A 23963-nucleotide genomic window follows, 5' to 3' on the forward strand; every position below is an offset into this window, starting at 1 on the left:
AGCAAGGGTTTTTAGTATTCAAAAGCCCTGATAGCTACAGTATGAAACATTGGCATCGGTCTTAACAGGACATTGTGGCTTGAACAAGCACATGTCACATATTGGGCAGAGAGAGAATAGAGAGCGTAGTGTCTTATTCTTATTCTATTCCCAATGCTACCCCCTGATGGGCGTACGAAGCTTCACACTGGGAAGGCACATGCTACGTTATGAATATATTCCCAATCGGTTTTATTCCATTCGTGCTCCGGATCACCTGATTGTTTCACCCGAGTCAGAGAACAAAAAGTAATAAGAATGGACACTCTCCGCCTTCCGCCTTAGATACCGCGCCACACCCCAGACACTGACGATCACATTGACTGAACGGCAATAAGGCTAAAACGGCTTTTGATATTTGAATTGTGCTGGTACGGCTGTTTATCATCATATTAAACGGGATAAAGAGAAGAGTCTTAGTTTTCCAAAAGACGGAACGAAGTAAGTAAAAAAACTTATGTCTGAGACTCATTCAGTTGATTTCTTCATTTATTTAGTGCAGAGTAATATAATACAGATGTATTATATCAAAATAATGAGGCCATAAGTTCGTGAGCTAGTAGACAAGGGTTCTCAAATTTTCAATTTGGGTTGCCGATAAATATGACGAAGTGAATATACCTAATTATTTTTTGTCCTGGATCACGATTATGTAGTGAATATACCTAAGATGGCCTACAACCTCAATGGCTTTGATTCCGCATAACAGTCAGTGTTGAATCAATCACTTAGAAAAAAAATAGTCAAATTGAGGACATACAGGTGGAAACACGATTCATAAAAATGTTCACGATAGAAAAAACATACCTCGAAATTTTACAAGAAAACCTATTCAATAGGTACTTAACACTTAAATGAACTCAAGTGGACGGAAGTGATATGACTGCATACCACAGTTACTATTAGGTATTTTTAAAACGAAAAAACACCTATTACGACAATGTGATACTGGACTATTCCACACTGTTTAAAATTATCAGCTTTGAAATGGACTCAAGTGAGATCTTAAGCCACGCCTTGTTTAAGATTGGCAGTAAACGTACCCAAATAACTTTTTCTTTGCCATGTACCACTAACAATGTCTCATTATAATGATCCTATATTTCGCATGTTTAGAGCTCATAACAACTTTTCTAAAGATTTGGACTTATTCTCCCATAGTCTCTATACTTATTTAAATATTTGTAAGGAGAAGCTGAATATGTTGGATATTTAAGAATCTCATGTTTTTATATACGTGTAACATGATTTTTTGCTATTATTTTTAAGTGCAAATTTATTTTTTTATATTATGTTTAATAACCTGTTAATTTGTAAGTAGTTATTTATTTTGCAAATGCCGTGCGTGGCTGGCATAGGAATACAAATTTACTCCTATTATAATGCATGTTAACTTTAAGCGTCTTCACAGTTTGTATTCTGTAGCTATGCCAAAAATAAATAAATAAATAAATAAATAAATATATTTACAACATTCCACCTAGCATTATTATGCACACTGGGATATGCTTTTAAAAAAAAGTCATTCAGTCTGTTCACATATTTTATTACAAGAAATAAAAACATATACATACGGTGACCTTAAAGCACAGTCTAACAATAAAACATAGCGTTTACGCTCAGAGCAGACAAAAAACATTTCTTTCACATTTTTTTGTATAACAGTGGTAAGTATTTCCTTTTTGGAACAACTATTAATGTTTTGAACATAGTATAATATTAAGATAAGTAGTGCAACTCCCACCTGTTTGGCGCATCAATACCTACGTGTTGGGGTGACGCCAGACAAACATGCAAGTGCAGCTATTCTCTCAGTGTCCCTCGGCAATCATCGGATTTCCGAACGCACATTAATTTCCATGCCTTATTAGATTTACAATGGACAATAATTTGAATTTAGAACAAAGCACTTTGTTTTAATTGACTTCCGTGTGAACTATATAGAGCTGTAAAACTATTTCCCTATTTACAAGTACACGCTGTAAATTATATGTCGTGTCTCTGACTTTAGCGGCTTTCCTCCCATTGTATAATAAATAAAATACGCAATAGCAACTCTATATACTTCCAAGTCGATTGAAAGCGTCCGGTCTGTACATTGACTTACAATTATATGGGCGTCGGGTCCGCGCTAAAAAGTGTCCGAACTTATAGGGCGTTAAAATCGTATACAGAGCGTCATTCACGCTTTAGTCTTCGTTTGTTCGACTGACAGCGAAGCAAGCAAAATTAGACAGTACTGCGATGACATTACAATTTAAATTCAACGTTTTAGCCTTTTCATATTCCTTTACATGTCACTACGTTTAAATAGGTTGACTTGGGACATTTTTTTCGTGGTTTTTGTATTAGACCCGTCGTCCATTTATTTGTAAGTCAATGGGTCTGTACCAAAGGCAAAGAGCAACTGAATAAAATCCGACGACAGCCGAAAACGCAGTTCGCCGAGGAATATTGAGAAAATAGAAGCACCTGTGAGTCACTTTTTTGCACGCGTGTAATTACGACAGAATTTCAGTTGCACTGTGTGACGCGCTTTGTGCGGGTAGAGGGAGGGGTGAGGAAAGAAAGGCGGGGGAAACATTTTGTTGGCATGTGATAGTATCAATCTGAACGTTTCATACAAACTTTCATATAGCATATGAAACTGCCCCATACCTTTCTTTTCTTTTTCCTACATTATCTTCTAATGCTTTTGAAATGTACATATGTTTAATAGATCCATTACACTATATGACACAAACACCCCATACAAACGCTTAAAAGCAACAGAATAGAATTAGTTCGTCTGGCGCCTATTGGCTAGAATTTAAATCACGGCCAAGCTCATGTTTACCCCATTTATTAAAATGGCCATCCCAATGCGAATTTATTATACATCGGTGTATTGTAGAAAAGGCCACAGCGCCGTTTCGAAGAATTTTTCAGAGGTTATAAACTATTTTTTCACGAGTTACAAATTTCAAATTCAATTTAAAAACTTAAATTTAAATAAAACCCAAATTAAAACAGGACGTAAATATTTAAAACCAATCGTTAAAACTTTTCGAAATGACGCTTTTGCCATTTCTACAAAACACCGACGAATGTAGTTAAATTTTAAATTATATAAAATTGAAAACATATCAAGTGTCACGTAAACATTTGGCAGTGCAACACATGTAAATCTTTATTACTTATTTATAATTGTCAATGATTACGTTATATTAATCATCAGATTTTTTATTTGTGACAACCCTTGCGTATCTGCGCATGACAGCTTGCGTATACTGGCGGCAGTGTCGCCGAACATCAAAGACTACGCTACTGTAGGGAAGGTATTCCAATACTATGAAAACTGTGAAATTCACCTGTTATACAGATACATTTTAATTATAATAATGTAATGTTATATTATTGTAACATTATTCGTCATATTTAAAATCTAATTAACGGTATTTTATCTTATAATTTTTTTTTCAGGTTATTTTGTAAGCAAAACACTTTAATTATTACAGTGAAACAAAATTCTCAAACGTATTTACTAGCTTTATGTAACTATTACGTTTTTTACACGTAGTACTCACTATTATAAATTAACAATTAAATGAAAAATTTCTACCTTTACATACTTAATCTATATCAAAGACTATAAAAACTAAGAAACAGAGCTTCCAAGCTTTAAACAGAAACTTTTAATAAAATAAATGTTTTCCTTTATTGTAAATTTTGTTCACTGTAAAAACAACCTAAACAAAGAATTGTTTACGTTTTTCCAAATCCTAAAAAAACGAAGTATACCTCATCTCAAAATATAAATTTTGCTCCACAAGTTGTTCGAACTATGATTTCATCTCCAATTTTGCACACTTCGGTTTGTATTGATGCTGATAGTAATTATCTCGCGCTCTCCACTCAACTATCATCGTTTCTCCGAAACATCGATTATATAACCGAGACTAAATAAAGGCCATCCACCCCTGGCGACTCATCACTCAATGGGCCTTATATCACTTTTAAATATCAACTCTCGTTTGCGCTGAAATCACAAATTAGAAAGCTGAAATAATACAGCGCCAACAAATGACCTGTATGTCACATTTCATCGGTAATTAAATATTAAATATGTAATTTTGAAATCCATCACAGCAAAGCTCTAGTTAAACTGGTCGTTTTGAAGTGAAACAATTGATGACACCCGTCAATTGTTTCAAATTCGGGCTAGCCAATCGGAGCGCAGTTGTCACCGTAATGATTTGGCAGAATAGTTTTCTAACAAATTAAATGACATTTCGTCTCTATTTCTGGTTATATACTCGATGCTCCGGTACCACGAGAGGCTCTGACGCTATAGTCATACCATATTATGGTATTACTATTCTACGACAGGTAAATGACAAACGTAACCCCGTGTGATATAAAATTCTCCTACCAAACACAAACGATTGTAACTTAACTGACATAATGATTATTAAAGAAAAGTACAACAAAAAAGTATGTCTAACCAACAGGTTCTTAAACCAAAAATAACACAAAATACTAAACTTCTAGGTTAGATAATAATAATGTTATTACAAAACATATTTTGTTTTCTTAGAAAAAAAAACTGATGAAGAATTATGATATCACAAGATGAATCACAGTCAAGACGAGTCGCGAGAACGTTTTTATTATAAATTCTTCACTTATGTGGTTCCGCCTCAGCAATCTCAAACATCGGCTTAAAACATTCGTAGTCCAGAGCACGCTCTTAATATTTAAATTATTAAGTGGCCAAGTGAAGAACGGGTAATAGCAATGTTTCCACTCTGTCCTAGTTAGTTTATAACCGGGGCTAATTATGCTCAAGATAAACTATAATGCATTTACAAGAGAGCTGCCATCAGACTACAGAGCAAAGTATAAACCGTTGTTCATAAAAAAAAGTCAGTATAATCAACTCCATGCAGACGAAACCAACTGCATGCAGTCGGCATTAACTGCAGGCAGTTATCGCCGCACCTAGCTCAGAAGCTCAGTGTACAAGATGACGTCGAAATGGAAGCACGGATGCTACTTCTTTTTAAGTTAACATATATTTTCATTATAATATAAAAATGTTTTACTCATGGTTACCATACTATTATCGCACTACGATTTGGTAGTACGGTAGGGACATAAAAAATACCCACCACACTACTAATGGTTTGCTTAGTGATACGTTAGGTCCCGCGAGAAAGCAGTCCTGTATGAATCTCAACCGAAGTCTTATACTGTTTTATTGGGAATCAACATTCAAGAAAATCAAGCTATCTGTGGCGCTTGAATATCAGTTTATGATACATCAGGAACAAAGAAAAGAAGGAGTGGCCCATCCGTTTATGATACATCAGGACCAAGGAAGGACCAAATGGTTGTGACCAAATGGTAAGTTACACAAGCGCTTGTATAGACACTTCCTACGAGTCTGGTGGTGGTGGTGTTGGTGGTGGTAGTGAATCACTGCCACTATCATTAACACTATCACTACCATTAACAATATCACTACCATTAAAACTATCACTACCGTTACCACCACCGTCACCGCCACCCCCACCCCCACCAAATGGTAGAAACAAGTATTCTCCAAGTGATATTATCATCAACCATAGCATAACTGCGTTTATAACCGTGCTCAAGAAGTTGTGGAATAACTGAAACAAAACATAGATCTGTTAATTAAGTGGTAAATGTTGGACGATAAAAGGGGAGGATGAACGAACTGTGGATGCAGCAGAAATGTGAATGTTGAGATGGATGTATGGAGTGACGAGAAAAGATAAGGAATGAGTACATAACCGCTCACGCGATACATGCAGCCGTAGACGCATACCACACCTAGAGGTGCCAGTGATGATTTTATACCGATTTATCGGATATCGAAGTTATAACAGGTAAAAGAACTAATACTAATTGCTATTTCGGTAACTACTCTAGCAAACCATAAAGTTTTTAATGCCTGAGTCTGTCATTTAAAAAAAAAACTCCAAAAATACGTCACGACCATCGTGTGTGTTATTGTTTCGGCTGGTGATTTCGGTGTTTATTTATTGAAAACCTACCATAAGTAGCGTTTTTTAAGTTTACCCTGAATATAAATGTTTATAAACTATACTTTAAGGAGTAATTTCATGGTAAACGTTAGAACCACTCAAACGGAATATTATCATATTTACCCAAGTACACCAAAAATTTCATTAGTGCTTTTTAAGTGCAGGATTTGCGGTGTATTACTGCATTTTATTTGAGATGTTTTTGTTGTAGTACGGAGGGTATTTATTTAGCAATGCAGAATAATAATTTTTATTTATAAAAACTTGTATTTATACTGAATCCTTTTCTAATTTGCGAAACCAAATAGCCGCCATTTTGCGGTAGGATGACCGCATCGCGTGAGAGGATAAGGGGAAGTTTAAAAGTGGTACGAGTGACGGAAAAGATGAGGTTAGCGTGATATGGACATGTCATGTGGAGAGAAGAATGTCATGTGACGAGAAGAGTGTTAGGTATGTTTAGGGATATTAGGGGAGAGGAAGACCAAAGAAAAGATGGATGGATTGTGTGAAAGGTGACATGGATAAGAAGGTTACCTATCAGAAGTCCGAAATTACATTTTCCAGAAATAACGTTTGCGAAAATGTTTTTTTTTCTTTTAAACCTAACTTAACCTAATCTAACCGAACTTAATCGTGTCTTTGCGATAAACATCCAACATATCTAGAAAGAACAACGGTTTCGTTATAATTCGGTTTTCGGGGTAGTGAAAATTCGAACAAAAGTTCTTTCGGGAAAAATAAATTCGAGTTTGTGATAGGTTACCGGATAAGAAAGGTCCATACTCACTATGGAAATAACGGCTGATAAGGGACAGTGGAAGTTAAATTCATGATAACGCTATCTAGCGTGGGATAAGGACAGAAAGAAGAAAAAGAAATGATGACTTCAGTAACGAAAAAAAGATTTTGTTTAATTTAGATTTATTACACCCTTACAGTGTTTATATATATCGCACCACTAATGGAAGAATGGCACAAGTGAAATTATGTCAAAAATTTTTATTTCTCCATTAAATACAGAACAATATAACCCACATCATCTCCAATAACTCTATCAACAATGTATGCGTTATAGGCAAAAAACTAAAACACTACAGCAATTTTCTTTTTTAAACTTTGTAAAAAACTGTTAGTGTAATGAAATCGCACCTCTCATGGAAGAATGGCGTAAGTGGAGTTACGACAAAAATATTTATTGCTCCATTAGATACAAAAAAATATAACCCACATACAGTAAGTAAGTACTGAGTCTTTTAACGATTGACCATAAAAGATTCAAACTAAAAATAAGATTAGCAAATTAGTTAAGACTTACCAGCATTCTAAATGGCACTTTTCCAATTTTCTTAGTAAAATATGTAGTAGAATGCCTGAATGGACTTATGAACCCAAGCGCGCAAGATAAACCACCTGCCAAAGCGTACAATGGACGACGTCCTGATTGCTATAATTGAAAACAAAAATAGATAAGTACCTTCTCGTTTACGCATCAGTACGAGAAGTATGATTTAAACAACAATAATAATATTCTTTTTGTATAAAAAATAAGTGTGCATTTGATCTCCATCTCACCTGATGGAAAGTGACAATGAGATCGAGGATGTAGCCTTGAAAAGGTCCAAGTTACAGCGTTCGGGGTGTTCCCTGTATAACTTGGACCTGTCATGTTGGACAAGTCTGCAGGCAGGGAATTCCACTCCCTAGCCGCTCGTCATACAAATGCAGAAGCGAAACACTACGTGCGAATCCGGGGACTATCCACAACATAAGGTTGGAACCCCAGCCCACGTCTAATCGATGATGACCTTAGATAGTAAACTTCAATGGTTTCCACATACATATATCTTCCCTGGCCAGCAGATTAAGCTCCGCTGCATACGCAGTCCGCAGAATACGTGAGCTTACCGATTTTAGTACTGCTAGACTAGTTTACTTTAGTTACTTCCATAGTATAATGTCCTACGGGATTCTCATGTGGGGTAAAGCGGCAGATATTCAAACCATATTTGTATTGTAAAAACGAGCGATTCGTTCTGTGTACCGTCTAGGCTCTCGGGTTTCTCTCAGAGAAAAGTTTAAGGAGACTGGTATCATGACTGTGGCATCACAGTACATTTACTCAAATATTTTATATGCCCGTAAAAATATACATAATTTCAATAAGAAATAAGATATCCATAATATTAACCTTAGAGCTAAATCCAAACTAATGGTACCACGATTTCGTTTAACCAAGGTAAACAACTCTTTTATGAGGAACTGTATACGTTTTTACAATAAGATTCCGGAGTATATATTAAGTTTATCATATCCTAACTTTAAAAACTATACTAAAAATATTTTGATCGAAAAATCATATTACAAAATTGAAGACTACGTGTTAGATAAAGATGTATGGAAAGACGACATGGCTCCAGAATCCACACAAATTTGATTCAAAGTGTATTCCATAGAATAGAATAGAATAGAATAGAATCGTTTATTTCATGTTATCAATGTCACAATATTACAATTGGAAATACAATGTCAAGGGATAACTATGATCGTCAGTAATAAAATTATAATAATAATAATGAATATAAAATAAAGTAGTATAACTACTGCTTGTCGAATAAAATAAAATTAAAATTGTTTCAAAAGAAACTCATCGACACTGTACAATTCAATATCCAATAAAAGGTTTTTTAGTCGGGTACAAAACGTTGCATCGTTTCTAACACTTTTCAGGTCTGTGGGTAGATGTTCGTAGAATCGGGGACCTATTACCCGCGGATTTCTAGTTGCAAGTTCGGTACGGTGGGCAACGGATTTTAGTGTTCCCGCGTTTCGTAACACTCGGCCTCCGCCCGTACGTCGCTCATAAGTAGCCAAGTTTTGACGCGCATAAACTATTATATCATAAATATATTGTGAGTACATGGTCATTATATTGTATTTCTTAAAAAGGTTTCTGCAGGTCTGACCCTTTTTTATGCCTACTATTGTTCTTAGTGCACGTTTTTGAAGAATAAATACCCTAATCGACTCAGTGGAATTACCCCACAGTGTGATGCCATAAGACATCAACGAATGAAAATACGCATAATACGTCTGCCTCAATACCACATTGGAGACAAGAGGACGCAGTTTCCTCAGTGCGTATGCAGCACTTCCAAGTTTTTGACATAGAGTTTGTATATGTGACTTCCAGTTCAAATTTGAGTCTAGCGTTAAACCCAAGAATTTACAGGTGTTACATAATGGAACAATGGAGGTGATAATTGGCTTTGTTATAGAATTTCTTCCTGAGAACAACATAAGGTTTGACTTCGATTCGTTAAGAATAAGTCCATTCGCAGAGAACCACTCACACAGCTGCTCATACGTGCAGGCTAATTTTTCTTCCAACTCGTTGTAGGTTTTAGCACACACTATAACGGTTGTATCGTCCGCAAATAGAACCACAAGACCCCCTGATATAAAGTATGGCAGATCATTGATGAATGCCAGGAATAGTGTATTACCTAGGGCAGATCCCTGTGGGATGCCAATGGTGACGTCACCAGCCGCTGACCTAGTTGTTGTACCGTTTGTACTGACCTGAACCGTTTGCCGTCTGTTTGATAAAAAAGACTTTAATAGGTTATGGGCGACTCCGTTGACGCCATACACAGCTAGCTTTTGAATTAATAAATCATTTTCAATTACATCGAACGCCTTTGTTAGGTCACAAAAAATGCCTGCAGTTTTATACTTATCATCTATACTGGTAATAATAGAATCTACTACATTTTGTGCTGCAACTACGGTGGATTTACCTTTCCTATAAGCATATTGTCTATCTGATAACAAATCGTTCATTTCGAAATGATCCATAATACTTGTTGATATAATAGATTCTATTATTTTTGATATATTCGGAACTATGGTTATCGGTCTGTGGCTTTCAACATGGGTCACGTCCCCCTTCCCCTTAAACACTGGACATACACGAGTACTTTTTAAAATATCAGGATATATACCTTCTCTAAACATTTCATTTATTAAAATAACGAGTATGTCTCCAATCACTGGCCACACCGACATTAATATATGTATAGATATATCGTATATGTCCAGCGTTTTTGACGTATGCCACATACTCCTTACTACCCCCTCCAACGAGTCACGAGTGACAGTTGGAAGGCTGTACTGAGGAACATCGCATTCACCCACGCATTTTCTTAAAAATGACATTGATTTTTCTTTATTATTGTGTAGATGTAATTTTGAAGTTATTGTAAGAAAATAATCATTGAAGTAGTCAGGTATCATGTCTACAGGCACAATGTCTCCCTTGTGAGTCAGTCGAACGTTTTGTTGGTGATTCCTAGTTGAAACCTCATCGTTCACAATCTGCCACATTACCTTACTCGAGTTTTTAGTAGACATCATCTTATTATCATTAAATAGACGACGATCACGCAAACTCATAGATTTTATTAAATTTGAATGATGTTGAAGACATTTATTTAAAACATTATCATGTGGAAATTGGTGTTTCATTGAGCAGAAATTATTATACATTGCAATGTGGTGGTTAAGTTCTTCACTCACCCATGGAATAGTATTCCTCTTTAAAGATATTTTTTTAACTGGAAAATGAATATTAATATAATAAGTTAATATTCTTATCAATGAACTAAATTTTTCATTAATATTAATATCAGTCACATGAATGAAACTCCAATCATAATTATAAATGTCCATATAAAATAAATTAATAGACTCCTCTGCAAAGATACGTCGATGTATAAATTTGTTTACATGTTTGTGTTGCGTAACAGGTAATACGAATAGCTGTGCGTTGTGGTCGCTTATCGGCGTATCTAAAGGAGAAACGGTTATGTAATTACAGTCATCGCTCGAAACTATCCCACAGTCCAAAGAAGTGCTACAAGTGTCACATTCGCGTGTAGGAAAATCGACAATATTTTTTGTGTTATAACAACTTAATAGGTCGTCTAGGCATCGCCTGTCCGAGTTGTCGGTTAAATAATCTACGTTTATGTCGCCGACCAAAATTAACCTTTTATTTTCGTCAAATATTGTTGACAATAATTATACATAGCATTTAAGTTTATTTGAAAGGAGCAATCCCTAGAGATTCTTGCTCGTTCTTCTCAGGGAGGTCAGCGTAGTGAAGGAGCAGTAGCTTAAATGTGACGTTTTCAAGTGTAAATTTATTTTACCTATGGAATAAATAATCTTTGACTTTGACTTTGAAAAAACACCGATTTGAAAGTAGTGTTTATTGTGCGATAGTTGTTTTGTCCTTGTACCTTGACAGAGGGGATTGCCTGTCGATGACGCCTCCAATCCTATACGTTCTAAGGATTTACAGGTATCAAAACCATCGATTAAGGAAATATCTATGTTGCGAGACATGTCTGTTACGACAAAAGATGTTTCTTGTATTCAAAATCGCTTCTTATGATGGCTACACCATGAAAACCCGTGTGCAACTCCACACTCCATACACGACATATAAAACAGAAAAATTCACTATCAGTGCACTAAATAAATTAATTTATTGGTTAAAGAGGATAGTAATAGGCTAAATAAATAGCAACGTTGACAATCTGTTCATTATTCTCTACTCAAAATTCAATAAAGGCAAATTATGGTGGATGAAGACCAGTATTTCGGCATTAAATGGTAAAAGTCGATTCCGTTTGTCATCATAAACGAGACCAGCTTCAGAGGGCAGTTTTTTGCTATAAACTCTTGCAAACTTTGTTAAATTTAGATACTGCTTGATATTACCAAACCGCCATCGCCAGCTGCAAGGATCACGATCTATTCGATCTGTCTTTAAATAATAATCGATATAAAATTATTATTTTTTCGTATGATCCATGTGTACCGATAATCATGAAACGTAGAAGTAGATTTAGTAAAAACTTTTTCGCCGAAAACTGGTATGGTAAAACGTTTTAGAGTACTTATAACACAAACAACAAATTAATGAAATCCAATTCAAACTAAAGAGTAACAAGCGTATCAAGCGCTAGGCTTTTTACATGTAAAATAACAACTAGAAATTGTAATAGACAAAGAATGATGTAGCTGCTTTTTCCTTCTCCACCATAAGAAATTTGCATTCAGTACGACAAACAACACTGATATTAAAATATTGCTAAATTGACTATTTTTTCACAGTTGACATTTTTCATATGTGTATTTGTTTGTATTATCGACTAAATTTGTCATTTTAACAAAAACCAAACGATCACAACAACTCAAATCGTCAATGGGAAAGTGCAATCATTCACGAATCAATAAATAACGCGTGAATCGCACGCTGTAAACCGGTCGCGACATGTTTGCGACAGTGGGTCCGATATCCGGCTATCCGGCCTAGTTGCTTGCCGGATATCTGGTATCTGGAAATTCCATTTAATCTCTAGTCTAATTCCGTGTAATTAAATACACGGTCTAATTCCGTGTAAATAAATACACGGAATTAGACCCGACATGCACCAGCCCTCTACGTCTTTCACGCTTCATTGTCATTTGTTTTTTTTTTTAGTGTTTGAATGTACAGCATAACCTCTTACCGCAAGCAAAATGGCCGGGAGGTAAACAACGGCGGCACCGGTACCTGTCATCATATTGCACAATAAAATACCAAACTGGCACATGGCAAACGTAGATAAGCCCAGTGTAATATCGGATGTAAGCCAGTTAAATGCATTTATTACAGACTCCTTCACATCGTCATGATGTACCACAGTATGTAAAAGGGCTTCACCTGCACCTGAAAATATAATAAATATTAAAGCCCTCGATCAAAGTTTATCGAGTTTGACACGTCTTGTAATCATGTGGTAGTTGGTATACACCATAGTTTCCCAAAGTGATCCCTACCGCCTCCCTATGGGTGGTGAAGAGTCGTAGGGGTAGTAGAGGCCTCGGAGACAATTGGGGGCCGTTGATGAGGTCCAGAGGATGCTACCCCATTTGAAAAATAAACCTTAATTATCTATATAAACTACATTACACATATATAATTTTTTGTGTCTATGTCAATATAAACAATACGTGTTTTCAATTGTTTTTGACGTTGTGGGCGTTCAAATTTTTTCATTTTGCCTAAGTTCATAGGTATGACGTTGTGCTTATAACTGAGACTTGGTTATTAGACGGTGTACACAACAGTGAGCTGTTCGACGATCAGTATCTAGTCTGAAGGCGTGACCGCAATTACGGGCAAACGTCGCAATCTCTAGGTGGTGGCGTACTCATCGTGGTGCGAAGAGACGTATCCGTGGTAGAAAACTGTCAATGGCGCAGCTCTGCAGAGGATATTTGGATGACGTTGACGTTAAAGCATACTAGACTGCAGTTTCAGAATACATATGTGCACGGTGTATTCATGTAATGAAAAAGATGGTAATTCATTGAAAACACAATTATTAAACTTCCCAAATAAACTGTAACGTAACGTTACGTTGTTGTAACTGTAAAGTTGTTGCGCATCAGCCCACTGATACCTACATTATAGGAGACTAACTTGGCGAATAATATCACGTGGACTAAAGCTTGCGGTGAGTTGGAACTTCGACCTTCGGATATTTGAAGTGACTACTTAAAGAACTTAAGAAGTAAGCCAAAAATTTTGGAAACCTATGATGTGCACCATAACATAGGTTAAGGTACGTTATAAAACATAATAATGCAATATTATCACAAACTGTTCAAAATAAAACAAATGTATACCATAAAATCATTGAGTATATAACCAGAAATAGAGACGAAATGTCATTTTATTTGTAAACTATGCTGCCAAATCAAACTGCGCTCCGATTGGCCAGCTCAAATTCGAAACAATTGACGGGTGTCGTCAATTATTTCACTTCAAATCGACAAGTTTAACTTAAGGTTTTGCTACAAAGGACGTAAATTGCAAAATTACGTATTTAATATTTGATTATCGATGAAATGTGATTTCGTTTGTTTTGTAATTAGATGTTTTGCTGTTCCTCCTATACCACCGAATAGAACAGCCCCCATTGTCAGAGATATTATCCTTATTACAATAAATATACGAAGAATCTACGAAGACGCATACAGGTCAGTTGTTGGCGCTGCACTATTTCAGTTTTCTAAATTTGTGATTTCATTCTCATCATCATTCTTTTATTACTTTGCCTCGTCATTCTCATTTTGTTTCGTTCCGTCGTCACTCTTTACTTAATAGCCGAAGCAAGCACGTCTCTTTTTCAAATTTTGACCCGTTTACGCAGTCTCTTGTGCGATAAACATTTAAAAGATCAATTAAATTTTTATTGAATTGATATTTAATTATTTTTTGTGAAATTACTCCACTAGTTTGTTATAATTATTAATACAAAGATCGAACACTCAGAAAAAATTCCTTCGATCCGGTCGGATTCGAACCGACGTCTTCTTGCATACCGTGCCAGACGCTATACCAACTAAGCCACGGAACGAACTAACGGACCTCACGAATTTTTCTATGTGCTTGCGTCGTGTCTTTGTACTTGGTCTTTCAACGACTTTTTAGTCGTAGCGCCATCTATGAGAAATCTATTACAGATTTATCACCCAGTTAGTACCTTTACAGCTACCAGTCCTGGCGAGAGATGTCGAAGGAATTTTTTCTGAGTGTTCGATCTTTGTATTAATAATTATAACAAACTAGTGGAATAATTTCATTTAAAAGATCACCAAAAACGGATTTATTTCCACTAATTCTTTTTCCTTTTCAATTTTGAACAACTCGCTAAGCAAGATGTGTCGAGTCTGCGTAAACTACATTATAATCTACAGCACATTAAGCGGCGCCAACAGTGCGTGACAATCCTTTACACCTACCCGTAACAGTGGCACTCAGAGCTTTAAAACGGAAAGACCTAAGCGCAGTGCACCCGTCACAGTGATTTATGAAGTTGATAAGTTCCATGTACCTCTAGCTTAATTACCTTTCAAATTTTTCAAAAAATTTCAAATGCATTGCTGTTGGTGGCAAAAATAAATATGGTGGCAATATTTCCCTCGTCTAACTCTTGCACAAAGAGATCTACTGCTGCTAAGTTGTTCGTATCGTGTTTATGACTATGTGGTAAGATATTGCTGAGGCTGTTGAACTTGGTCACTTACCCATTAAAAATAAGAAAGCGTATGGCGTATTACTGTCTACGAATTTCCAATAGAGTACCCCAGATTCCGGCTTTCGCGGTGGCAATAAACGTCTCTCTGTAATAAAATTAACAGATCATGAAATGTTTTTTTTTGTATCATTTTATAGGTTCCTCTATCCCACAAATGGACAAAAGCCTACCTGTTTTTCCTATGTTCTTCCCTGTATATTTTAGAAAGGAAAACTAATTTATGCAGAAATGAAACAAAATGAAAAATTACAACTGTGTACGCGTTAACTCTTTATAGTAGACCCAGATTATAATGGACAGGGCAGGAAAGAATCAGTTGCAATTGTGTACGCGTAACTCTTTATAATAGACCCAGTGCATGTTGGATAGGGTAGGGTGGGATTTGTTGCAATTGGGCTTAAAACTGTATTATGGATCCAGATATATTTACGTGTAATATTGTTGGCGGTAGATCTTAAACTTGAATGATACTTACTATGTGCCTTTACGTATCTCAAAAACATGAAGCCTTTTGGCATTATATGCAGAAATATTGCAAAAACAGTAAATAAACTTGCGTCTTCAAACCTGCAAAAAATATACGGTGAATGGCAGATTCTGAAAACGGAAGATTCTTCAAACGTTATACGTAAAACATTATACGTTACAGTCAAACAAACAAAAACGTGAAACAGTATCTTCACATGAAAAATCTATATTACGGCTGCCTCAGTTACATTAACGTGGGATGGTCAGTCACAGGTAATCACTTGAATATCTTAAGGAACACTTGTATAAGTAGGCGAAGTTAACGCTATTTGTCAACCAAATTATAAGAGTATTATATGCAATATTTACAATTTTTATTTATTATAGGTATACAATATTTGTTTACATTTATGTTTTAACATAATTAATTGATAGTTCAGTCCTAAGAATTTATATCATCCAAGTAAGCAGAAATAGTCTAATAAGCTTTAGCACACAATTTTTATTAAGAATAGTTTTGAACTTCGTAAAAGATACATTACTGCCTTTAAACTTTAAATAATAAGGAAGTATCATCAGCAAACAGTACTATCTCATATTGCATACCCTTCACAAGGCTAGGTAAGTCATTAATATATATACTAAGAACAGGAATGGAACTAAAATTACACCTTAAGGGACGCCTATGCTGACTGTAGACCCTGATGACATACCATTGACATCACCTCTCTGGACCCTATTACTCAAATACGATTTATGAAGATCGAGGTCATGGCCCGTTACACCATAACGGCGAAGTTTCCTGACCAGTGTATCATGTTGCATACAATCAAATGCTTTGAAAAGGTCATATAAAACTCCTGTAGAATCCTACGAGTCTTCCCATGCATCAAATCTATGTTTCATCAGCTCAACACCAGCATCGATTGTTGAGCGATCCCGAGTGAAACCAAATTGTTAATGAGCCATTATGTTGTAATTGCAAAAATATGCACACAGCTGATGAAGGATTTTTTTTTTTTCAAAAATTTTACCAAGAGTCGGTAGTATAGAAATAGGTCTGAAATTGGTGGAGTCATATTTACTACCGGATTTAAAAAGAGGGATGACTCTGCTTGCTTGCACAGAAGATGTGAAGTTGACAAGTTCCATGTGCCTCTAACTTGACCAGCATCCTTACCCTTCAAAACCGGAACGTGGTAATGCTCACATTACTGCTTGGTGGCAGAAATAGATGTGGTGGCAATACTTCCCTGGACTCTTTCACAAGAAGCTTACATTTTAGAAGGCGAGGCGTGGAGGACCGTACCTCGCATCTCGCAACCCGCGCGGTCACAATTAATATGAATAAGAACAGATGGAGAAAATTTCACACAGATCCGACGTCGACAAGCGCCCGATGGCGACTGACGGGGCTTAAAAATCGCTGGGTAATTTTGAAATTTTGAGACAAAAGTAAATTTAACAAATACAGGGCTTCTGTTGAAAACCAAAATTTTGCAGGTACTCTGTAGTTACCTACTCAAAGAGATCTCCATATAGGAATTATGGTCAAAGTTACACATTTTATTAGTAAATAATTCTCTTTAGATTTTTATTTTGGCATATTTTCGGGATTTTATATAACGGGTAGACTAAATCCTATCGTATATCAAATTTGCACATTCTTTAGACAATATCCTTAGGTGTATCGTTTATTTTTTGTAAGAGGGTTATTAAATAGTAAATACTTAAACCGTTTGATCTGCCAAAACAGCTTTTGCCGCTTCTCCTCCGGTGACTCTACTTAAATCACAAAAATCTGAACTTTTTCCGAGGCCGAACGGTTACCTTGTCGGACTGCCAAGCAGAGGTCCCAGATTCGATTTCGTGGCCGGGAGAAATATTTATATGGTCGATATTTATTTCTGTCGTGAGTTTGGGTGTAATTTGTGGTTTTCTATGTATGTGTCCATGGTACCCGCGACACAGGGTTTCCCATGTGCGGGGCTATGTTGGAAGTGTGCGTTATTACTGTTATTATCTGAGGGGTACTGCCACTGCGCCCATCATTTTGAAACATAACCGCTCACGCGATACATGCAGCCGTAGACGCATACCACACTTAGAGGTGCCGGTGATGATTTTATACCGATTTATCGGATATCGAAGTTATAACAGGTAAAAGAACTAATATTAATTGCTATTTCGGTAACTACTCTAGCAAACCATAAAGTTTTTAATGCCTGGGTCTGTCATTTAAAAAAAATAAACAACTTCAAAAATACGTCACGACAATCGTGTGTGTTATTGTTTGGGCTAGTGATTTCGGTGTTTATTTATTGAAAACATACCGTTAGTAGCGTTTTTTAAGTTTACCCTGAATATAAATGTTTATAAACTATACTTTAAGGAGTAATTTCATGGTAAACGTTAGAACCACTCAAACTGAATATTATCATATTTATCCAAGTACACCAAAAATTTCATTAGTGCTCTTTAAGTGCAGGATTGGCGGTGTATTACTGCATTTTAGTTGAGATGTTTTTGTTGGTATTACGGAGGGTATTTATTTAGCAATGCAGAATAATAAAATTTTTATTTATAAAAACTTGTATTTAAACTGAATCCTTTTCTATTTTGCGAAACAAAATTGCCGCCATTTTGCGGTAGGAGGAGCGCATCGCGTGAGCGGATAAATTGACAAGTCCCATGTGCCAGTAATTTCACCAGCACCCTTACCTTTCAAAACGGAAACGATGTAGGTACTACACACATTACTGCTGCTTGGTGACAGAAATTGGTAAGTTGGCAGTACTTCCCTGGACGAACTCTTTCACATGGAGCTCCATAACTACTAAATCTAAATGCAACAATTATATATGATGAACATGAACTATTTTGGTGCGAGTCACTTGTTTTGAAAAGAAGCGATATGGTCAAAAAGTTCTAAATAACTTACATGGGGTATGAATGGCCTGTGCTTTGGTCAGAACGTGCCCAACCTACGAACTTATTGTGTGAGGCCCGGGTGAACAAAAGGATGTGCAGCAATAAAAAGAAAAATACAGACATCTGAAACGAACATATTTATCAACGAACATATTACATTACCGTTTTAAAAAATCATTAATACAGCATACAATTGGGTTCCCTACTTGAGATCGAATGCGTTTACTCGATTGTCCATTAGACCTATAAATCGTGAGCTCTAGGGTTTGCCACATCATCGATGCATCAAAATGCCAAATGAACATGTACTCTAACGGTCAACAGCCAAAATTTTTCTTCACATTTCAAGTTGTGAAAACTCCTCTAAATTTGTGAATAACAAGTCTGCTGTCAGCTATCCCGCCTATTTGTCGAGTTTCCATTCCCATTTTTTTAAAATGGGACAGAATGAGGAAATCCGAAACCATAGAAGACACAAGGAAACTGTCTTAGAAACCATTGTCTTTTTTTGCGAAAACAATTTTGGCATAGCCAATTGTTTGGTCACACGTGAGTTGTCCATAAGATGAATAAAATTGTTGAAATTTTTTTATAGTGCCGATCGACTCAGTTTCATGAAGGGATTATTTCATTGTATGGGACGATCCCTTCATACCAAAGTAATTCTTAACCGACAATAATTTTCTTTGTGGTGCAGCGCAAGTGAGATAAGTATTTACAGTACAGTAGACATCGAACATATTTAGACGTAGTTAAGCAAACTGGATCCAATCCACAAACTTATCAAAAAAAGTAATTATATGTACCAAACGGTTCCTAAAGTCTAACCCCTTCGATCAGTAAGAAAAATCCAACATACATATAAACATAAATAAATATCTCTGCAGTTAAGTTAAGTTTTGAAAATAAAAACTTAACTTAAACTTCTTTTTTAACTACGTCCATTTTATATTACACTGCAACTTGGTGCATTGATATTTTTGAAAACGATATATAACTCCGAAGTTTTAAAAGTGATTACATAATTAGGATTAAACGAAAATGTACTGTATACATATTTACTAAAATGATATGGATACATATATAAAAAACACCAGGAGTATTTACTTTTCACTGATTGTGCTTTGTTTACTTTCCTCTGAAATGTATTTTTTTTTTAAACGGTGTCATGATTACATATTTTTGAACAAAGCAAAAGGTAGGAAATAAAACTACGTGTATTTGTTATTCAATCGTGACCATAGGGCCTGTAAAGGGCCCGAAACGTTTGGTTTGTTTGAAAAACAAATACACGCGATTTAAATCCGGCAAAATAGTTTCATTTCCTATGTGTAACAATCGCGAAAACCTAAGATAAGAACTCGATAAAAACGCAAGATACTTGTTTTTGAAATATCTATATTAAAAAATGTGTAAACGTTTAACATTTCATTGCGCACGATGCGCATGATGCGCACGACTAAACTTTACATATACCAATTTTTTTTTTATATTCACACTCTAAAACACGTATAGTATACGATATACATTTTGCAAATTTGGTTTGTATAAAAATAAATTCTGAAACAAAGCCAGCGTCTCTGCTGCTCCACTCAAGCCACAGAACCGATTAAGCACAGTAAAGTAAATTACGTTTAATTGCCATAATTTAACGATCTATTAAAATTTCTATCTATTAAAACTTACGACTTCATGCATTGTAACGGGGTGAGTTTCATCTGTTAGTAGTGGTCTCCTCGGGAAAAGGTTTCTTCGTCTTTCGGTCAAGCCTTTGGTTATTTGTAGGACAGTATTATCAGACATCACTGAGCTAAAACAAATGAAAACTCATGACAAATAGAAAATACTATAAAGTGTGTTTATTTATTCTCATATCTATTATCACAAAAGAATCTTGTTGAAGCATCTGACTGATTTACATCAAAGTCGATCTTCTCTCGTTCTTAGTGCGAATATTGGCTCTATATAATCTCAGTACTAAAAAACCTCACAAGTACAACAGACCTCAAAAGTACGTTGAATTACGTCTATACAGGACTTGACACTGGAGACAATAAAAATAGGTTCTCACTACGAAACTACTCAAAGAACATCGAGAGAAAAACGCCTTGAATTGAAGAAATAGCAAAATCAAGCATTAAAGTATTGCTCGCAGCCATCCTTCGAGGTGGATGATTTTCTTCAAAATGAAATGGGACCACTATGGAAGTACCCCCTTTTCAACAAAAAAAGAATCATGAAAATCGGTTCACAAATCGTCACAAAAGTTATCGCGTAACATACATACAAAAAAAAAAACATACAGTCGAATTGAGAACCTCCTCCTTTTTTGAAGTCGGTTAAAAATAAAGACACAGGCGCCTTCAAACAGTCGCGCCACTACTCATTTTCATACAATATTTAGTTTATATTATATATATATATATATATATATATACATATATATTATAGTTTGTCGTGACACGCGCGCTCCACCTTAGTGTTGTAAAAAACTCGAGTCCAGAATATTTTAATGCTTGACTCCAATTCACAAGACTCGACTCATAAAGACAGAGGCTCGACTGCTCGATCTATCGAGCTTATTGAATTTCCGAACAGACTCAAGATCGACATTAGTGCTCGAGTCTGTTTATGTAAAAAGTCGAACTCGAGTCTGGTAAGTACCTACTGAGCTGTGTTGCGGTGTGGTGTCTTAAGCTGTAGTATAACTGCCGTGTTAATGGTAAATCTCTCAACCAGGTTACAAAAATAAATAGTAAATTTGTTACAATGTACGAAAAACAATATTTGTTGCAGTTGTAATTTTACGCATAAATTTTAATATTAAGTAGATAGAAAATTAAATGAATGTGATAAAAATAAAATTATCCAAATTAGTTGACGCGTAAAACGGAATATATATATATACCTACTAGTACCGATAAATCGAACCACCTATTATGTATCTCGCGTCAATGTGAGTGCATACACCTTGTATGCGGATGATTTTGTTTTGAGCTTTGCGTATTGATTTACAAATAAATGGACGACGGGTCCAATACAAAAACCACGAAAAAAATGTCCCAAGTCAACCTATTTAAACGTATTGACATGTAAAGGAATATGAAAAAGCTAAAACGTTGAATTTAAATTGTAATGTCATCGCAGTACTGTCTAATTTTGCTTGCTTCGCTGTCAGTCGAACAAACGAAGACTAAAGCGTGAATGACGCTCTGTATACGATTTTAACGCCCTATAAGTTCGGACACTTTTTAGCGCGGAACCGAAGTCCATATAATTGTAAGTCAATGGCTTTGCGTGATAATTTTTGTAGTAATCGTTCAAATTTCGTATCGTTGCTGTTGATTCTATGCTGTTGCCGCCTTTTTGTTCGGTTGTTGTCGATTTTTTATTTGTTGTGTAGTTTTTTTAGTAAATAATTGAATCGTTTTCATTTTGTTCACTATTTATTTTTAAATTATTATCTGTAAATCGAGTCACTCTTCGTTACAAATTATCTCGATAAGATATCGATTTTACATCACAACATCTCTAGTAACTTCGAATCTCATACGTCACCATACCCATGCCATGCGAAATGAGCTATAAGTAAACTAAAAACTAATGAAGGACTACCTACCATTTCTTCTGACCCAACATCACAACCCTTTTGTAAATACTCTGTCCAAATTTATTCAAATCAACTTCTTCTTATCGTGTCGATACTTTTTTTATTTCTTTTATATTGACCCTGAATAGTATGTTGCTACTTTGACTGCGCTGTCCGTGGCCGCGTAGAGATCTTCCCTCGTACAGGTATTAGGACACTAGGGGCACAACAGCAAGTCACTCTCTTGTTTGTACTTCTCCGCGGAGCATACTACATCCCGACGCACGTATGGTGGTGCAATACCAGCTAGAGGATATTCCATATTAAGGGGAGTTGGCTTGAGACAGCCCGTGATAAAGCGTACTGTTTCATTAAGCGCCACACCGGCCACGCGTATTCACCAGCAGAGAAACACAGTGCTAAACCCGTAGCCCGTAGGACATCTGGCGCTGCTCTCCAATTGGTGGATGTTACACGTCGAAGGAGGTTATTGCGTGAGCTGACCTTCATTTTGGTCTTTTGACAGTGCGGTTTGAAGGTGATTGATCAAATCAACAATATTAAATGTAATTACCTTGTCCGTCAAAAACTATTCTCTGTCAAAATTTTAGTTACACTATAATACATATTTATTAACTCACTCCCCTGTTATTTTTTATATCTTAAAACGATATTGAGAGACATGGTCAAATTTACTAAGTCCGAAGAAGAACCTTACATATATATTTTGGAGTCGTTCCAATTTATTGAGCAGGGTGACTGACAAATCCAGGTAGCAAACATCTGCGTAGTCTAGTATAAGATGGAGAATGCTCTGGACCAAAGTAATTTTAGTTTTAATCATCAACAAGTTTTTGAATCTTCTCAGAGAAGAATGCGCACCAAACACCTTCCTGGTATCCTCAGCAACGTGCAGCTTCCATAGAGGTTTAATATATGGTTATTTAATATGCGAAACATGTTTGTATTGACACTGTCTCTTTCTTCTGTTAAACCATGTTTCAAGCAAATAAAGCATTATTAATATTATACCTCATTTTATGATTATCGATAATATTACTACCATTATAAGTAATTTTATTTATACTTCAAAAATTAAAAGATTCACCCAAATAAAAATGACAGATATTAATTCTATACCAATGCATAAATACAAAACAGCTTACACTACTTGGAAACCTTTAAAACGTTTCTTTCTAATATCCATTTGCATGTCGATATTAACTTATCGATAATTACGGTACAACACTTGTTTTACAACTACTATAATTTACAATTTTTGTTTAGGTAGACACGTTTATCCCGTAGATGGCGCAGCTCCCTTTATTTTTTTCCGTCCTCTAAGTAATAGACTCCCAGATTTGAGTTTTTTACAACACTATTACAACCTGTAGGTACCTACAACTAAAATAACGATGTGACAACCCTGTGCTCCGAGAAACGTGTAGGCATTGACGTGCCGAATACGCGGGAGATGCACTACTCGCGGTGTCCTACTACGCTGCTAGGCTATGCACATGCATGTCATTACTTTTATTAATAAATAATACTGCAGAGCATTGACTTACAAATAAATGGACGACGGGTCTAATACAAAAACCACGAAAAAAACGTCCCAAGTCAACCTATTTAAACGTAGTGACATGTAAAGGAACATGAAAAAGCTAAAACGTTGAAGTTAAATTGTAATGTCATCGCATACTGTCTAATTTTGCTTGCTTCGCTGTC

The 23963-nt window shown here is 35.8% G+C and overlaps 1 protein-coding gene across 1 annotated transcript in view; it reads right to left on the reverse strand.

The window, feature by feature from the left end:
- Positions 1-4217: 4217 nt before the first annotated feature.
- LOC113234134 (protein I'm not dead yet-like) overlaps positions 4218-23963 on the reverse strand; it is a 37284-nt gene continuing 17538 nt past the window's right edge. The window contains exons 8-14 of the mRNA XM_026469399.1: positions 20333-20456; positions 18657-18769; positions 15723-15814; positions 15237-15332; positions 12671-12870; positions 7408-7536; positions 4218-5690 (exon numbers count right to left, since the gene is read on the reverse strand). Of these exons, the coding sequence (XP_026325184.1) occupies positions 5457-5690; positions 7408-7536; positions 12671-12870; positions 15237-15332; positions 15723-15814; positions 18657-18769; positions 20333-20456 (988 nt within the window). The 3' untranslated portion in view covers positions 4218-5456. The remainder of the gene's footprint in view (positions 5691-7407; positions 7537-12670; positions 12871-15236; positions 15333-15722; positions 15815-18656; positions 18770-20332; positions 20457-23963) is intronic.

The sequence above is a fragment of the Hyposmocoma kahamanoa genome, unplaced genomic scaffold, assembly GCF_003589595.1.
Source record: "Hyposmocoma kahamanoa isolate Upper Pololo Valley unplaced genomic scaffold, ASM358959v1 81, whole genome shotgun sequence".
Classification (NCBI taxonomy): Eukaryota; Metazoa; Arthropoda; class Insecta; order Lepidoptera; family Cosmopterigidae; genus Hyposmocoma; species Hyposmocoma kahamanoa.